The 19570-nt window shown below is 38.8% G+C and overlaps 2 protein-coding genes across 2 annotated transcripts in view; one reads left to right on the forward strand and one right to left on the reverse strand.

Moving 5' to 3' along the window:
• LOC134211576 (negative elongation factor E) overlaps window positions 1-19570 on the reverse strand; it is a 133801-nt gene that overhangs the window by 29841 nt on the left and 84390 nt on the right. The gene's annotated exons all lie outside the window — the stretch shown is intronic.
• LOC134211574 (trichohyalin) overlaps window positions 17944-19570 on the forward strand; it is a 68730-nt gene continuing 67103 nt past the window's right edge. The window contains exon 1 of the mRNA XM_062688571.1: window positions 17944-18623. Within this exon, the coding sequence (XP_062544555.1) occupies window positions 18593-18623 (31 nt within the window). The 5' untranslated portion in view covers window positions 17944-18592. The remainder of the gene's footprint in view (window positions 18624-19570) is intronic.

Here is a 19570-nt window from a genome sequence, read left to right on the forward strand (position 1 = left end):
TCAAAAAAATATAAATCTGTTCTCAGGCTTCTAATTTTCTGTAGATTTGACAGATTTGATGAAGTTGTGTGTTGGCAGGAAAAATTATTTATTGAGCAAATATCATAGAAAGGGGATGAAGTCTCCCCAAAATTTAAAATTGCACGTGCTGTCGAATTCAATAACGAAAATCGTTCATGTATACGCACAGCAATTTGAAAATTCCACGTATTTTGAAGGAAAAATATTTAAAAAATCTGAAGGAAACTTCCTAATTTTATCCAAACAAGTTCTTGGAGAGGGATCAATTTACCCCGAATATTTTAAAAGTCGATTTTTGACAGCACTTCAAAATATCGATTGTTTATCAATAACAACAATAATTTAAGAACTGTCATACACCAGACAAAATAAATACTATATTTCTATTCCCCCCCCCCCCCCAGGCCATCTGCGAGTTGTGGCGCCTGCCTGGGATGTGGTGGGGTTTGACAGTGGGCCCTGTTAAACCTCTATAAAAAGCTACATGTATCCGCAAGTAGGCTCCGCTAAAGCGACCGTGTGCCGCTCAAAGCGCACAAGCCCAAGTCCTGGTGTTAGGTGGGACGCTAAACAGCCCTGCACGATGGCCCTCCGACGAGACAGGAGGTTTGCGCAGGCCCAATAAGCCGCCTTTAAAAACAACTATTACGAACGACATAGAAGATAATACGACTCGATACAATCGGCAACGACCTAGGCGACGAATAAAGGATCATGATTGGAAGCTTGGAACATGGAACTGCAAGTCGCTAGGCTTCGCAGGTTGCGACAGGATAATCTACGATGCATTACATCCCCGCAACTTCGACGTCGTAGCGCTGCAGGAAATCTGCTGGACAGGACAGAAAGTGTGGAAAAGCGGGCATCGAGCGGCTACCTTCTACCAAAGCTGTGGCACCACCAACGAGCTGGGAACCGGCTTCATAGTGCTGGGCAGGATGCGCCAACGCATGATTGGGTGGCAGCCAATCAACGCAAGGATGTGCAAGCTGAGGATAAAAGGCCGTTTCTTCAACTATAGCATCATCAACGTGCACTGCCCACACGAAGGGGATCGTTCTATGTACAGCTGGAGCAGACATACGATGGACGCCCACTGCGGGACGTCAAAATCGTCATCGGTGACATGAACGCTCAGGTAGGAAGGGAGGATATGTATAGACCGGACATCGGACCGGATAGTCTGCATACCGTATCGAACGACAACGGCCAACGATGCATAAACTTTGCAGCCTCCCGCGGAATGGTAGTCCGAAGCACTTTCTTCCCCGCAAGAATATCCACAAGGCCACATGGAAATCACCTAATCAAGAAACGGAAAACCAAATCGACCACGTTCTAATCGACGGTAAATTCTTCTCCGACATCACGAACGTACGCACTTACCGCAGTGCGAATATTGAATCCGACCACTACCTCGTTGCAGTATGTCTGCGCTCAAAACTCTCGACGGTGTACAACACGCGTCGGAGTCGTCCGCCGCGGCTAAACATTGGGCGGCTACAAGACGGTAGACTAGCCCAAGACTACGCGCAGCAGCTGGAAGTGGCACTCCCAACGGAAGAGCAGCTAGGCGCAGCATCTCTTGAAGATGGCTGGAGAGATATTCGATCCACCATTGGAAGCACCGCAACCGCTGCACTAGGCACGGTGGCTCCGGATCAGAGAAACGACTGGTATGACGGCGAATGTGAGCAGTTAGTTGAGGAGAAGAATGCAGCATGGGCGAGATTGCTGCAACACCGCACGAGGGCCAACGAGGCACGATACAAACGGGCACGGAACAGACAAAACTCGATTTTCCGGAGGAAAAAGCGCCAGCAGGAAGATCGAGACCGTGAAGAGACGGAGGAACTGTACCGCGCTAATAACGCACGAAAGTTCTATGAGAAGTTGAACCGTTCACGTAAGGGCCACGTGCCACAGCCCGATATGTGCAAGGACATAAACGGGAACCTTCTTACAAACGAGCGTGAGGTGATCCAAAGGTGGCGGCAGCACTACGAAGAGCACCTGAATGGCGATATGGCAGACAACGGTGGCGGTATGGTAATGAACCTAGGAGCACGCGGGCAGGACATGCGACTTCCGGCTCCGAATCTCCAGGAAATCCAGGAGGAGATCGGCCGGCTGAAAAACAACAAAGCCCCTGGAGTTAACCAACTGCCAGGAGAGCTGACGGTGGTGATGCACTGGCTAGAGCGCTGCACTGGGTAATTACCAACATTTGGGAGGATGAGGTTCTGCCGCAGGAGTGGATGGAAGGTGTCGTGTGTCCCATCTACAAAAAGGGCGATAAGCTGGATTGTAGCAACTACCGCGCAATCACATTGCTGAACGCCGCCTACAAGGTACTCTCCCAAATTTTATGCCGCCGACTAACACCAATTGCAAGAGAGTTTGTGGGGCAGTACCAGGCGGGATTTATGGGTGAACGCTCTACCACAGACCAGGTGTTCGCCATACGTCAGGTATTGCAATAATGCCGCGAATACAACGTGCCCACACATCATCTATTTATCGACTTCAAAGCCGCATATGATACAATCGATCGGGACCAGCTATGGCAGCTTATGCACGGATTTTCGGATAAACTGATACGGTTGATCAAGGCGACGATGGATCGGGTGATGTGCGTAGTTCGAGTTTCAGGGGCATTCTCGAGTCCCTTCGAAACGCGTAGAGGGTTACGGCAAGGTGATGGTCTTTCGTGTCTGCTATTCAACATCGCTTTGGAGGGAGTAATACGAAGGGCAGGGATTGACACGAGTGGTACGATTTTCACGAAGTCCGTCCAGTTATTTGGTTTCGCCGACGACATTGATATCATGGCACGTAACTTTGAGAGGATGGAGGAAGCCTACATCAGACTGAAAAGCGAAGCTAAACGGATTGGACTAGTCATCAACACGTCGAAGACGAAGTACATGATATGAAGAGGCTCAAGAGAGGTCAATGTAAGCCACCCACCACGAGTTTCTATCGGTGGTGACGAAATCGAGGTGGTTGAAGAATTCGTGTACTTGGGCTCACTAGTGACCGCCGATAACGATACTAGCAGAGAAATTCGAAGACGCATAGTGGCTGGAAATCGTACGTACTTTGGACTTTGCAAGACGCTCCGATCGAATAGAGTTCGCCGCCGTACCAAACTGACTATCTACAAAAGGCTTATAAGACCGGTAGTTCTCTACGGACACGAGACCTGGACGATGCTCGTGGAGGACCAACGCGCACTGGGAGTTTTCGAAAGGAAAGTGTTGCGTACCATCTATGGTGGGGTGCAGATGGCGGACGGTACGTGGAGGAGGCGAATGAACCACGAGTTGCATCAGCTGTTGGGAGAACCATCCATCGTTCACACCGCGAAAATCGGAAGACTGCGGTGGGCCGGGCACGTAGCCAGAATGTCGGACAGTAATCCGGTGAAAATGGTTCTCGACAACGATCCGACGGGAACAAGAAGGCGAGGTGCACAGCGGGCAAGGTGGATCGATCAGGTGGAGGACGATTTGCGGACCCTCCGCAGACTGCGTGGTTGGCGAAGTGCAGCCATGGACCGAGCTGAATGGAGAAGACTTTTATGTGCAGCACAGGCCACTCCGGCCTTAGTCTGAAAATAAATAAATAAATATTTCTTAGAGAGTCTGTGTGGAGATCGCGCATGTTTATTTATTTTTGGCCGTGATACATCGGAAATCAGAAAAGGGGATCAAGTCTCCCCGGTCTCCCTTACATTTCTACCCACTAAAATCAGCATATGGAGAAAAAAAATTGACAACACAGACATTTCCGCAGCAGATTTTAACCCTATTTTGAATTTCAAGAAGATGCTTTTTGGTATATTTTTTTAAATGTACATGTACCACTTTTACTGGCAACGATTTTCGGTTTCTGTTGCATTTTGATCCCATTAATAGTGGTACATGTGCATTTCGTTCCAACAAACTCGAAATTGGTCAAGAAACTTCATATATTTATCATTACTACCTTTAGGCACATCAGTCATAACACATTGGTACAGTTGATGTGCAGAAAATTGCCAATTTGAATTTGATTTTCGAAGTTTTTGGAAAAATGCGTCGCTTGTAAAATTTACTTAATGTACCACTATGTACCACTTTGGCTGGCACCGGTTCATTTGATGCTGGGGGCCATCCAGAAACCACGTGGCCCCCTCCCCCTATGTGGTTTATCGTGGTCATTTGGCAGTTTCAAAATCAAACTAAACCCAGTATGGAAATTATAAATTTTCATGAATTCGAACATTTTGATTATGTTATCAAGTTGTAATGTGTATCAGGTATAAGTATATCTAGAACTCGCACACCTTCGATGCATCAGGAGGATACAACAAAAATGTGGACTGACTCGCGAATATGTTATAAAAATTTCGAGAAAAATTTGTAATGGTTTAGAAATATTCCAAAATATCCCTATATTTTTTATTTATTTTTTCTTTATTGGTAATTTTGTTAAATAATTATGAAATTCATCACTGAAAAGCCCTATAGATTTCTAAGCGTATTTGGAACACTCCGTAGCTCTGGAGGTATTGGAAATTCTTAAGATATATTAACCTCAGCGAAGCATCTGAACTGAACTGAAGGTTTTTCTACGGACATACAAGTTTTATTCAGAATTTCAAAACACTCTTCATTATGCCAAGATTCTATGATTCTAATCAGAACCGTAACACAATGTCCTTAATATTCCTTTGCCTGAATTATATAGTTTTGTCTTAAAATGCAAGTTTTTATTTTAAATCTACAGTCTTTAATATCTTTGGGTTCCTTTTGGTATTTTAGAATTTGAATCATTTGTTTGAGAAACTGCATAAGTCCATTTTACACTATTTCGAGAAAACAACAAAAAACTGTTTTTGAACAAATTTGCACCGAATCTTTCGATTTCTTCGATACAGATCAATAGTTTTTTGGCAAAACTCAACACCCTGGGGCACTTTCAGTGCAAAAAATGTAAGCAGTACTCCACAATTGCTCTTCAAAGTACGTGGACATATGTAGTTTCTCAAACAAACGAAAAAAATTTCATACATTCCTGAACAAAAATTTTTTTTTCGTATTTTTTGCCACAATACGTATTTTTGGACGAAGATTCAGAATATATAAAAATCTCATTTTGGCCAAAAATGTTACATATGCAGTTTCTCAAACAAACGGTTCATTTATTGTTATATTTTGGTATTTAACCCTCTCAGGCAGTTATGGGAAATGTCAAAAAAATGTCATGACATTTCTATAACTAATTTCTCAATAACTTTTTTTAAAGTCATTTACAGTTCAGATTTTTTGATAAACATGTAGTACTTAAAGAGTCCTAGAACTTTGTCGAACAGATCATTGTTCTAAACACAAAGTGTGAGCCATGAGAGCGAGATTTAAAAAATGTCACGGAATGTCATGACATTAATGTCATTTGATACTAATTCGGCTCTCACGCCGCCAATATCATATTTAGAGAAATTACCTGTTAGAAAAAGTTGTCGGGTCCCTTAAGGGCTACATGTTTATAAGGGAAACTTAATTGTGAATGACTTGTAAGAGAAGTTATTAGCAAGTTAGTCCCATGACATCAATATGACATTTCCCGTCACTGCTCTCAGGACGATTTTTTACATGGATTTAACGTACATACTTAGGGTTTTCCATTCGATCTTGCCAAAACTAGTAACTAGATCTAAAAAGTCGTACTTTTTTCGGGTGTCATAGGCCAAACTGCTCTAAAGTACATATCCTCGAAAGTATTAAAAATCATGTCAAGAAACAAAATGTCCTAAGACTTGATATTACGGAGTCCAAGGAGCATCCAAGCAGGTCCATTGAGCCGATACGATTTTATTTATTACTTTCACAAGCTACAATAGACCTTCCATGAGTCGATGTTCTAAGATACGATATCGGCTGAAATGAAAAACTGAAAATTTACATGACAATTAAGGTACCCCTGGGCAAGTGAAAATACGGGGTAAGGGGGTACTATGACTGCCGATCAATCGATGAACGTTTTAAATGATAATAATGTTCTAGAAAGATGAAGCAGAACTATCAACGAATTCCCCCGACACAAAAATATTTGGAATCAAACCGTTTAAAGCACCATACTAATGTTATTGCTTGATTATGATTTTTAACTACCGAAAAAATCTATTACTTTTTTTTCTAATTCATTGGATTGTCAACAAAACAGTTTTTTTTTCTAAATTTATCATTGACGTTGAAAGTGAATATTTTGAGCAATTAAATAATCGTGTGACATCGAAAACGATTTAAAAGTTTTAATTTAAGCCAAAATCTGCAATTTTTACTTGCCCTTGAGTTTTAACATACATGGGACATATTTGAACAACATTTTCGACAAAGCTATTTTAACTGTTTTTAGATTGCTGTCTAGTAAAAAATAACTTCGACACTCATATATTATATGGATCTGAATCACATACAGTATGATTTCTTTGTTAAAAAGTATTGTACAGTTAATTAGCAAATGTGTATTTTTAATTCTGAAAATTATCTTCTGAATAAGAGCAATGGTTATCCAGTGTTGTAAAATGTCATTTGCATTCGTTTGTATAATTTTCCCAGAACTTTTTTCAGAAGGTAGATATCAATTCATGATGTATGACGAGCTTATAGCGCTTAAATGTGCCTACAACTTTGTCTAACAAGACATTGCTGTAAATATGTTATCTGGGGCGTGGGAGGCAAAATGTCATTCAAATGACATTATGTCAAATGACACGTGACATTTTGGAGAGTTTTCACTCTCCAGCCTCAGATGTTATAATGAGAGCAATGTACCCTTGGACAAAAATATAGCCCTACTAAACCGTTATGAGTACATCTAAAATTATGGAATGAATTTGGCTTCTAAAGAAAGTTATGAACAAATTAGTCAAATGACATGCAGATGACATTTTACAAGCCTGGTTATAACTATGCGATATTCTTCCATATTCTTTACAGTGCAAATAATCTAATTATTCTACAATAGCTCAACAGGATTTGTCTTGTGTTTTATTATTTTTAACTTCGCATCAGATTTACAGATTTTCAGATAAATAAAGTGCCTAAAACATAAATTAGCAATTTTATTATGTTACAAATTTGTAAAACACTGCGCATCATCTGAATAAAACGTTTCTTTTGAAGTACTGATTAATGTAATAATGTTCTAAACAGAGAAACATTTATTCATATGAAAAGTGAAAGGAGATTTGCTTATCCTTTCCACCTGAAACATTTGGTACAAAAGTAAGTTAATTGAAAACAAGATAACATCCGAATAAACAGCTGACATGCAACCAATCTCCATCCATGATCTGAAAATGAGAAAACTCAGAAAAAAATATGAACAGTAAATCTACATTCCTCAAATAAGTTGCGTTCAACAGTATAAAACAGAATAGGTTCCACTTGCCCCGTTTGAAGGGGTAAGTGGGTCCTACAGGTTAATTTTTTTCTTCACTACCAATATTTTTTGTAATTGAATAAATGGCTCCCAACACGTCTACTCTTCAACAATGGAAGCATATAATGATGTATCCGTAGTTAATGTTCTAAAGTACCCTGTTTTCTAAGTATGCGTTCACAATTTTGCTGAACTAGCGTTTTTAGGTCCCATTTGCCCCGGGGTACCTTAGGCAATTTCCAATAATTAAATCATGGTATTAGCAATAAAAAAAATTAAATTTTATGCAAATAATGCAATTAAGAATTTTCCACAAAACAAAAATAAATTAACACTTTTAAAACCAAAATTGCAAACATAAAAGAAGAATTTTCCATAAAGAAATCAAAATGTTCCACGGAAAAAAAATTCAAACAGAAAAAAAATAATTCAAAAATTTTCAACAAAATAAATATTTTTTTAACCAAAAATTAAAACCTTTCCACGAAAAAATCAATAAAGAGCATTGAAAAAAAAGGAAATTTTCTATTAAAGAATATAAAAAAGCAATAAAATTAAGCATTTTTCCATAGATTACCCCTTCTTTAAAAGCGTTTGAAGTTCATGGAATTTATCAATTTGATGCTTTTCTTTCTTATTTTCTTATTTTTTATTGCTCTTTATTGATGTAAAAGAAACCAAGCATTGCCCAGGTGTTGCAAACGTCACAATGAACTATTTGCGTTCATTAGATTAATTTCCGTGCGTTTGTTTTGTTTTCCTCAACAGCTGACCCAAAATTGTATTTTAATGACTTTTTACATTTCCCCGTTAAATTCACCAACTTTTTGTATATACAAACCGTGCGGATCCCAAAACAAATCGATTAGGAAAAAAATTTGCAAATCGGTCAACTCGTTCGCGAGTTAAATCTTTAGGAAGAAAATCTCAACTCATTTGTATTATATAGAGATTATGTGGAGAAAAAAATATTTATTTTGTGAAAAATTTTGTAATTGTTTATTGCCATAATTGATTTATTTAGGAAAATTGTGTATTTTTTTCGTGGAACATTTTGGTTTCTTTATGGAAAATTCTTATTTCACAATTGCAATTTTGCTTTTACACGTGCTAGTTTATTATTGTTGAACATTTTTTCGGAATTTACGCTGGAGATGTTTTGTTTTTTTTTTTCATTAACAATTTGTAGCAAAATTTTCAAAAATCATTCGAAATGCCAACACTTTATCAGGATTGTATGAAGTAATGCCATAGTTTTTACAGGAAATTACTTTACTGGATTTTTCCTGAATATCAACAAAAAATTCTTTTGAAGTTTTTTTCTTGGATTGTTGTAAAAACATGAACATTTTTCAAAATTGTAGCTGCAGTCCGCTAATGCAAAAGTGTCGGCGGCGTGATGCCAAAAACCATCTGCCGGGGTGGCGTGGCGTGGCAGATTTTTTGCCTTTCTCGTACAACAAAGTTGTACCATGCCTTCATCGCAATCAGCGAGAATAATCTGGGCAAATTGCGCACCCAGAGAAAACAATGGATCACCGATGAGACCTGGAGGAGGATAGAGGAGCTAAGAGAAGCTAAAACCGCGATAGAGCGTTCAAAAACCAGCGGAGCCAAAGGCTTAGCCCGTCAACGATACTCGGCTCTGGAGAAGTAAGAAAACGCTCATGTCTACGGGACATGCGAGCGTGGGCGATATCTACGATATCTCACGACGCTTAAGCGGGCGAAGATGAAGTCAACGATGCCTGTGAAAGACACGAATGACCAACCCAACTAACCGGCTGAAACACTGGTTTGAGCACTTCGAACAACTTTTTCAAGTGCCAGCCAGGCCACCACCACCTCGGCATGATCTGCCTAGGATCCGACGTATAACAAACGACAATACCGAAACTCCATCACTGCTAGAGATTCAAACAGCCATTCAAAGCATGAAATCGAATAAAGCCCGTTCTCAAAGTTCTATGCAAAGTTATTCTAGCCCTGATTCAGGAGAAGATCGATGCGGCAGCAGGCCGGATTCCGTGCCGGAAGATCCTGTGTGGACCATAATGTCACGGTCCCTATCATTCTAGAGCAGGTTTATGAATTGCAAGAGTCCCTTTAGTTGATATTCATTGACTACGAAAAAGCTTTCGACCGTCTCAACCACGGGACTATGAAAGGCGCCCTGAGACGCAAGGGTGATCCTGAGGAAATCATCGGCCTCATCGAGGCACAGTACGAGGCCTTCTCGTGTAGAGTGCTGCACAATGGGGTCTTGTCCGATTCTATCCGGGTCGTAGCTGGTGTGAGACAAGGATGTATTCTATCACCGTTACTGTTCCTCATCGTAATTCTGGTAGGTGCGACCCTACACTCAGGAAAATCGACACATACTTTATGGCAAAAATCCATGTATTTATAAATATGGATATCATGCGTCGGCACTTACTTATTTGCATACAAATTCACACATGAATACTATGACCCACATGGATAGTATGTGTGCACACTCATGCAATGCATGTGGGCGCATGAAATATATGTGTCGAAAATATGATATCCATTTCGCTACCCCCATTGCAAAAATCCATGTGTGAACTCATGAATATAATGCGGAGTTTTTTTGTGAGTGTAGGAGCACACATATTCCACATAGGTTACTGTAACTCATATGTGACCAGATTTAGTCGTAAGGGGTCGTACACTAATTACGTAAGTACTTATGGGGGGACGGTGGGTCTGCCGTTTTCTTACGCTCCTTATAAATAAAAAATGATTTGTATGGGAAAAATCTTACATGGGGGGAGGGGGGTTGAAAACCCAAAAAAAATGCTTATGTAATTAGTGTACACCTCCTAATCAAGTTGCTGCAACCTGATTTGCCTGACTTGTGCTGTTCAGGGATTGACCGTGAACCAAACCGCGGGCTGCTATGGCAGCATATAACCATGAAGCACTTAAACGACTTCGAATTGACTGATGACGTTGCACTCCTCGCTCAACGGTGCTTCAGAGCTTAAAATAATCGAAGATTTTTGGTTAAGCCCATCGGCCTTCTTTGTCATTCTCATTTCGTACATATTCATATTCGGCTGAACATTGACAATTTCCGATCAATTATCAGTCAGTGAGTATTTATTTAGATTTTGCAAACTAATAAATTTCTGTAAAACTAAACACATAATTGATGATTTCAACAATTACTCACATAGATCTGACCCCGACATTAAACTGAGGGGAAATTTTAGGGCCAAAAGTCAACATAATCAAGGCCAATTATGTTTTCTTTAAACGCAGTGACCATTCTCAGTACCATTCAAATGAATGAATATGTGAAGAAGAAAACTGAGTAAGTCATTCTATGTTTTGAATATTCATGCGACGTTTGTCAATATTCGGTCCGAAGTTGCTTCGTGAAGGTGATTATTTTATGCTCTGGCTCTGATATGCAGAGTAAGCATGTTGAAAGCTTCCAATATCTTGGTAGCCAAATGGCTTCCGACGGCGGTACCACGATCGACATAGGCACACGGATCAAGAAAGCAAGGGCTGCTTTTGCGAGTTTAGGAAATATCTGGAAAAACAGGCAGATAAGTGAACGAAACAAAATACGAATTTCCAACTCTAACGTGAAATCTGTGTTGTTATACGCTAGCGGAACATGGTGTATATCAGTGGAGAACGCTCAACGGCTGCAGGTGTTCATCAATAGATGCCTGCGGTATATAATTAGGGCCTGGTGGCCACACAACTGGATCTCAAACAACGAGCTCCATCGTCGTTGTCACCAGAGGCCGATAGCAACAGAAATTCGGGATCAGAAGTGGGGCTGGGCCGGCCACACTCTACCCTAGTAGCACAGTTCAGATCGATTTTGTTGCAGCAACTCCAATGTGACTAAATGTGGTCGCATATGAGTCACAGTGACTGATATGTGACAAGTGTGCTACTCGGGTACATAGGGGCGGAAACAAAATCTGTAAACAAACATTACACTGGAACCCAGCGGAACATCGCAGCAAGGGCAGACTCAGAGTCTCGTGGCGACGAAGCCTCAATAAAGAAATTAAAGGAGTCGACTGAAATCTAACTTGGCAACATGTTAAAGCGATAGCTGCACATCGCTCAGGATGGAGATCTTTCAAGTCGGACCTTTGCACCACCGGAGGTGTACAGGACCCATAAGTAAGTAAGAATGACAAACGCCCGAATCCCATTCGGCCGAAAAGACCAAAGACCATTTGCCCGAATGGATCATGTGCCCGAATAGACCATTTGCTCGAATGAACCATTGACCCGAATGTATCAAAAGCCCGAACCAATCGTTTAGTCAAGTTGAGTTGTTCTTCGATTGGCATCATGCGAAGCGATAATGATTACCTAACTCCAACTTTCTGCAGTTCACGAGCCAGAAGCCTCCCTCGCCCAGATTTATTTAGGGTCCTGATATTACAGGTACTGAGTTTCCAATCATAGTCCTTATTTCGTTGCCGGGCAGAATGCCAAAAATAACGTTCTCCTTTTCTTCTTTCTCTATTTTTGTGGTACACCCAGTTCTTTGTTTACACGGGTGGGTGGTTTTTTGTTGATTAAGACCTTTAGCGTTAATGAAACTATGATTCAACCTCATAAAAAAATTCCAAAAAAATCAAAAAAAATCGGGTGGTATTTAAAAAGCTGTGAAAGATCAGGTTCACCAGGAAATTAAAGAATACTAACCGTGTAAAAAATATTGGGTGTATTCGAAAGGCTTCAGTAAGCTTCCTTAAAGGGGTCGCGTTACCTACATCGCGCTGGCGGGGCTGCCACAGCATCCCTCTTATCAGCCGCTGGATACCATACCAGGCAGATGCTGCACAATGGGAAATAAAATGTCCATAACGCGAATAAATTCAATATCTCGGTTCGGTATCGGCGGATTGCGCTGAAATTTTGACACAAATCGTAGAACTTTCTGGGGAATCGTGCAAAGGTGGTTAAGTTCACTGCGCAAAGCAAGACCTCTTTTTACCCTAATTCCCCTTATTTGATATGCTTTCCGGAAGACCTTGGTATTTTGGGTAATAGTTATAAAATAATAGAATGTGGGGTAAAATGAGCAATATTTTAGCTTATTAGTCGTGCGAGGGGGCAAAAATAACTCCAATCGACTCCCTGGAAAAATCTAGATCAGACTAGTAATGTGAGGTTATTTGTCAGCAATTTGAGGAATATGAGAACATGGGGTAAAATCAGCAAGATCTCAATTCCTAACATCGTGCAGTAGACAGAGTTCACATAACACAATTTTTGGCTAAATTTGAGGTCAAATATGTTATGTTTTGTCGATTATTTGTAACTCCGAACTTGGCGAATTACATACCCAATAAGAGGCATTGGGGTAAAACGAGGTCTTGCAGCTTCGTGCAGTGAACTTAACCACCTTTGCACGATTCCCCAGAAAGTTCTACAATTTGTGCCAAAATTTCACCGCAGTCCCCCGATATCGAACCGAGATATTGAATTTATTCGCTTAATGGACAATTTTTTTCCCCATTGTGCGCTGTTTAAACTGCACTTCCTGATGGATAAACGCTCGGGACGTACCTTCTCACTCTTGCTTTGTTTGCAACCCATAATCACGTATTCCATCTTAACTTGCATTTGCCCAGAATGAAGCACATGGGAACTTGGTTCCTTCTTCAATGGCACGGACATATCTAGAAAATGCGAAAAGAGTGAAATGCCTATTGCAACTATTTTTATCGTAATAGTTTCCCACTATGCTATGCAGAAGAAGTCATTTACTGTTTGCATTTCTGGACTAATTCGTGTTTTAGAAAGAGAATTTATGGTATACGTCACTAGAGGTCAATAGACGTCACTAAAGAATAGCCTATGCCACAAAGAAGGAAGATTTGTGGTCTCATGCCAATCTGCATTCTGCAGACAAAGATCTACCTTGATCAAAGGCCTTGGCCTAATAGTAGCTTTTACTTTGGATACTCATCCTAAACTAGAAGTTACCAAAAAAAGATAATTGGGATAAACGTTGGAAGTTTATTCTAGATTTCCATTCTAAAAGAATATGCTGTTCTTTCGAATTTTACATAATATTGTGTAGGTTTGTGTTTCACCTGATAATAATCAATTCTAGATTTTTTCCTTCTTTCTAATAAAGGGTGTTCTTTGCGAGTACATTTTTATTATTTATTGGCATTTTCAGTGTTACAATTGCATTCTGAAATTCAGCCTTCTTTCAAACGTAGGTTGTTCTTTAAAGTTATTTAGCAGGGATTGAATCCAAAAGAGAATGAAAAAGTCTCTCACTTATCATCTCTGTATACATATACGATATGTAGCATACCGTGAGAGACTTTTTTCGCAAGCTGTCATGATAAAGAACTGATTCGGGAGGCTATACCTCATGATAAATTTCTTTTAAAAAGCTTCAAACGCGAGGAGCATTGGTTCTGATGATGCACTCCAACTTGTTCTACACAGCTGTGCGGTCCGCAACACAAAATTAGCGAGAACAAAGCGAAAATCATCACTTCTGTGTGGTGGCTGCCTATCCGATTCTGTTTTTTCGTACTTGTATACAAGTTTGATGAATTTGTTATCGTGACTTGTTATGATTCGGGACAGTTTTTGCCTTTCTTTTATCGTTGTTCGTTATCTATTGAGTGCGATTTCTACAAACCCTGTTATTCAGTCAAAGCAACAGTTTTATCAAGGTGATCATAGAATATATTATTTTTTCGTGTTTTCGATCTTATGTCCCAGATCCATATACTTTGTTGCTTAATTCGAAAAAATGCAAAATATGGAGAAAACGAACGATCATATATTTTCTTATTAACTTCAGTGGGAAATTGTTCTTTAAAAAAAATCTGTTCGGTTGTATCACCAATTCGGGCGTGTTGTCAATTCGGGCAAATGGTCTTTTCGGGCGAATGGAATTTGGGCATATGTTACATTCGGGCGTTTGTCATTCGGGTGAATGGAATTCGGGTTTATGTCATTCGGGCGTTTGTAAAAGAATCACATATTAGAATACATTTAAAAATGTTTCCTCAAACCGCACCAAAAATCACCTCGGCCCAAGAACTTCTAGCCGTACCGTGCTGCCAAAAGGCCAGGATCCTTTTTTTAGTATGAAGATAATCCTCCATCGTTAACAGGAAAACTGTCTAATACATTGACGCTATCATGTTACACCAGGTCCTTTTTTTACACGGGTGGGTTTTAGTTGATTACGATCTTTAGCGTTGATGAAACTATGAGTTAACCCCATGAAAAAATTCACAAAAAAAAACAAAGAAAAATCAGGTGATATTTCAAAAGCTGTGAAAAATCAGGTTAACCGGGAAATTAAAGAATACCAACCGTGTAAAAAAATATTGGGTGTATTTATAATTCTCTCGATTTCACAAAGTGAAAAAAAAATGTTTTAAGTATGACTGTGACTAGAGCATTAGTGATTAATCATAGATTTAATCATGATTAATGAATAATTGGTAATTTAATCATTATTCATTAATCATAATCATACAAAAAATACGATTCAATCATTAATCACTAATCGTTAATCATAGATTTTTACATTTAATCATTAATCACTAATCATATTCATGATTTTTTTTGTTTATTCATTAATCATCAATTTTAATCATAGCATACATTGCTTTTATTCATTAATCTTTAATCGTAATCATATAATTTTTATACCTTTTAAAAACACAATTTGGTAGAAAGGTTACTTGATTATTGATCAATATGCAAATCATTTAATTTGATTATTCATAATCATTAATCATATCGATTGTTAATCATTAATCATGCACATATTGTGTCAACATTTAATCTCGATCGGTAATCGTTATTCATACTCCAAACGTTTTATTCATTAATCATAATCGTTAATCATTGTCAAAAATTAATTTAATCGTTAATCAGAATCATTAATCATTGCCAAAAATGAATAAATCATTAATCATAATCTTTAATCATAGAGTTGAATGATTTAATCATAAAAAATTTAATCATTCATTGGAAGCTTTATTCATAAACGCTCTGAAATACGTGCTACACCTCGTTAATTCAAATCAAATAAAAGCTCAAACGATGTTTAGTAATAACAGCTGTTTTTTTTAAAGCAGAAGTGAACCCCTTTGCAGTATTACTCGGCCCACAAAATTCAGGAAAAGTTGCTTCCTGTCATGAATATCAATTAAATAATACGGTCGTACGCATGTTAGGCCGGGAATGGGGTTAGAAACCCTATGTGTTAAAATACAGATATCACCCATTCATCAAAACGGAAGGAGAACATATAAAATTATTTATTCTTCATTTATAGCATTCCAATAAAACAGCGGTGATCTTGTACTATATAGGTTGGAACACGTGAGTCTGAATTAAAATAGTCGTGAAAATAGGGGCATGGTCTATTGCGCTCAATATTTTACTTTCTAGAAAGAAGCTGAAAAAAAAAATAAAAGATGCTGGATGATTGCATTAAAGAGACGCGGGATGCAAAATCGGGTAGAACCAACGTTTTAAAATTGAAATTGTTTCATTGAACGCAATTGAGAAGCCAAACCAGACCAAGTTTCTGGCTACGCCACTGATCAGAGCCCTTTTAGTAAATAAAAAAAATCGCGGGTGTTTAGTTAGATATGTGTATTTGCGTGCCGTGGAGTATGGGTTCGATTCCCGCCCAAGTAAGGAGAAAACTGTTCGTAAAGTGTAAAAATCTTCACTGGCCGACAGGTGAATACTTAACACAGCGTTGTCGAACGCTAGATGTTAAGTACTCAGTGTGTGCAACCTCCGGTCAAAAACGATGATTTTGTCTTTTTTTATTTCAGTCTGGTGTAAAATAAAACATCCCTATTATATATGTTATTTTTATTGGCCATGAAGATAGCTATTTTCACTATTAGCTCGTATATAGCACAGCTCTTCTATTCACACTAACTAGAAGCTAGCTTTAATCAATGGAGTTGCACATTCATCAAATGATTAGAGTAATAAAAAGTCATTCCAAGCCCAAAAGAAAATTCAAAACAAAAAATAGAATGCGCGCGCTGGTTCTTTCTATGAGAGAAAATGCGATATACTCAAACTCATACACTGTGGTGCAAACCAGTGGTTCTCAACGAACTTATTGGAATGGCTGATTTCCTACTCACTCCAGCAACCATGATGGCGCTGACTTCTACTAGTGAGAATTGTACGGCGGAATGGCATCTGAAAGAAAATTTCTTAAAGCTGAAAGTTTTATTTGGTACCACTTATTCATGATGATCGCTACTACGCCTACTAATATAAGTAATTCTTCTTCTGCCTCGCAGCTTGGTTTTCGTTAAGCACTTCCACAGTGGTTACCTGCGAGGTTTCTAAGACAAGTTAGTCCCGTTATGCTGAGATACGGATACCGGTGTAAATCTGGTCATATCGCCAGGCTCGGTGCAACACTGAAGCTGACAATATGACCTCCTTAACCTCGAATCCCAAGGTGACAAGCGACCCGTGCCTAGGGGATGAATGGCCTGGGGGTGGAACAATTAACCAGGCAGCTAACGGAGCCTGTAATGCTGGGTAGACACTTTTTTGGTGGTGCATTACGGAGTAAGATCGACCACACTGTGCTCTAGTTCTTGCTATTCTTGTTAATACTTTATGAGTAATGGTCAGAAGAGTATGGAACGATACACCACCAATATCATATAACTATTTGTACAACTTGATGTCTGAAAAACATATAAGCTTCAGACGTGAACACTCAACAAATTCCCCCAGGCCTCATGTCTTCTATATATTTTTTACCTCGATTTTAAAAACAATGAGACAGGATTCCCAGCCGAATGCAACTTGTTGAAATTTTGACATATACTTAAAGAAGACTACTAGACATTATCACTACTAGAAATATAAATTTCGGTTTTTGTTAAAAAAAAATAAGAATGTTGTACAAAACACACAGCAAATAGTTTTGAAAATTCAACGACATGTATTAAAACATGTAATGCTATGTAATTGCTGCTAATCCCATCAAACGAATTCAATATTCAATTAAATTTGACTGAATTTTACAAGCAAGCACAGTTTAAATTTATTTAGATTTAAAAGAATAGTGAGATCGATTGAATGTTACGTTTATTTGCATGCTCCAAATATGTGCATGAAAATACATTTAAAATCACAACATATTTTTATCGGTGCAGTATAAAATAGATTTAAATTTAAACAGCAAGAAAAATGGAAACAATACGAAAGTATTGTACTGATTTAGTGGATCGTGGCATGATGTTTGGCGACTGATGGTCAAAAGACACCGACCGTCACTGGCTCAAACCATCATTACTTGAATTCGAACCAGAATAACGTAAGATCTACTATGTACACGGTCTAGCGTTCCGGGCCACAGACACTAGCAAAAGCGAATCCGAATCGGTACCGAAAAATAGAGAAACGCGAGCCGAACCAATGATCGCGCCTTTGGCAATGCGATCTACTTTACTCTGTTTCTTCGCGTGTTGAGATTTGCACATAAAACGTCTGTTTTTGTGTCCGAATTTTTTGTTCTTGGCTTTTTGTGTATCCTTGTTTTTATTTCCCTGCGTCTCCTCAACATCATTCCGTTCCACCAACACGTGTCCGCCAGATCGATCATCTATTATTGCGCTTGTCACGGGAATCGGTTATCACATTTTCACGCACGCACGATCTCCATACGTACGCTACTGTTCGCGACGGCATCAACGACATTATCGGTTCTACTATGGTCAACTAAGTTGCGGCAAGCATTTTTCGTAACGACTTACCAAGTGCATAGTGCATATTGTGTTTAGAATAATTAATTTTAGGCTTTAATTACTGAACAGTGGTGGAAAATTTCTGACATTGAACAACTCAGTGTGCTAGTAAAAATACGAGAAAAAACGAAATTTGTGCTCGTTCACGAGAAAAATTCCGCTAAAGAGAATTTTTACTTAGTGCGGCCGTCGTCGAGAGGAATGCGTCAACGAAAAATCGCTATAAATAAGTGTGATAGTATATAACTTGCAAACAGCAGCGGAAACACAGCCGGTTTAAAAATTCGCATCCAACATACATTGCAAAATATTCGAAAAGTAATGCCATTTTCCTGGAGATAACAATCAGAATGGATAAAGATAACAGTGATGCAAAGACAGGTAAGCTTTCTAGTTTGAGAATAACAAAACAGTTCCTTCTAACTTTCCACCCAATTTAAAAAGTTTCCTTTCAAGCACTCCCAACCTGATAACTCTTCCAAACACCCCTAATATACAGCAAGGATTTCCGTTACAATGAGTCATATTGAAACCAGCAGAAAAGCATCTCTTGTACAAATGCTGCTTTACGTAGCACCTGTTGTGGGTAAATATATAAGTATTGCACGTAACTCCGTGAGATTTTCTTCATCTTCTATCTTCCATCCTAGTCCATTTTCACACTTGTCTCATAGCAAGTGGGTATGCGTAGTTAGGAAGGGGCATCCATCGTTTTGTATAATTTGTTTTTGTCTACATAAAAACATTGTTCGACATATACATTCCTTTGATAAATTCATCAACTCTCTAGCGTTCCAGAAGGAATTTCTGACTTCTTCGGAAATTCCTTGGGAAATTCCCTCGAGAATTCTTTCTAATATGCCATGAACAGTTTCTTCAGAAATTCTTTTAGGAATTCCTTTTAAAACTTCTTTAGAAATTTCTTCGAAAAGCTCTTTAGGCAGGAATTCCATCAATTTATATTTATATAATATATTATATTTTTTTTATTCACAGGAATCGATTGTCCTTAATTTATTACTGGTCGACTATTTTGAAGAACCCATATTTTGTGACGCCTCTAATTGTTTTTGAAATTTAAAACAGAAAATCGAAAAAGCGCTGTTCTATAAATTAGGCCTCACATTTGCTCGATCTTGAACCAACATCAGGCGAATTCTTTAGGCCGGTTCATACATGCAGTATTTTTTCATGTTTTTTTTATGTTTCAAATAGCTAGAGCATTAAAAAAATATGGAATCTTTGAGAAAGGTGACCTTACATAAGTCATAAAATCGACTGAAATAATATGAAGACATACAATTTTTGACGGGAAAGGAATTTCTGGA

Source organism: Armigeres subalbatus, chromosome 2, assembly GCF_024139115.2.
Source record: "Armigeres subalbatus isolate Guangzhou_Male chromosome 2, GZ_Asu_2, whole genome shotgun sequence".
NCBI classification, from domain to species: domain Eukaryota; kingdom Metazoa; phylum Arthropoda; class Insecta; order Diptera; family Culicidae; genus Armigeres; species Armigeres subalbatus.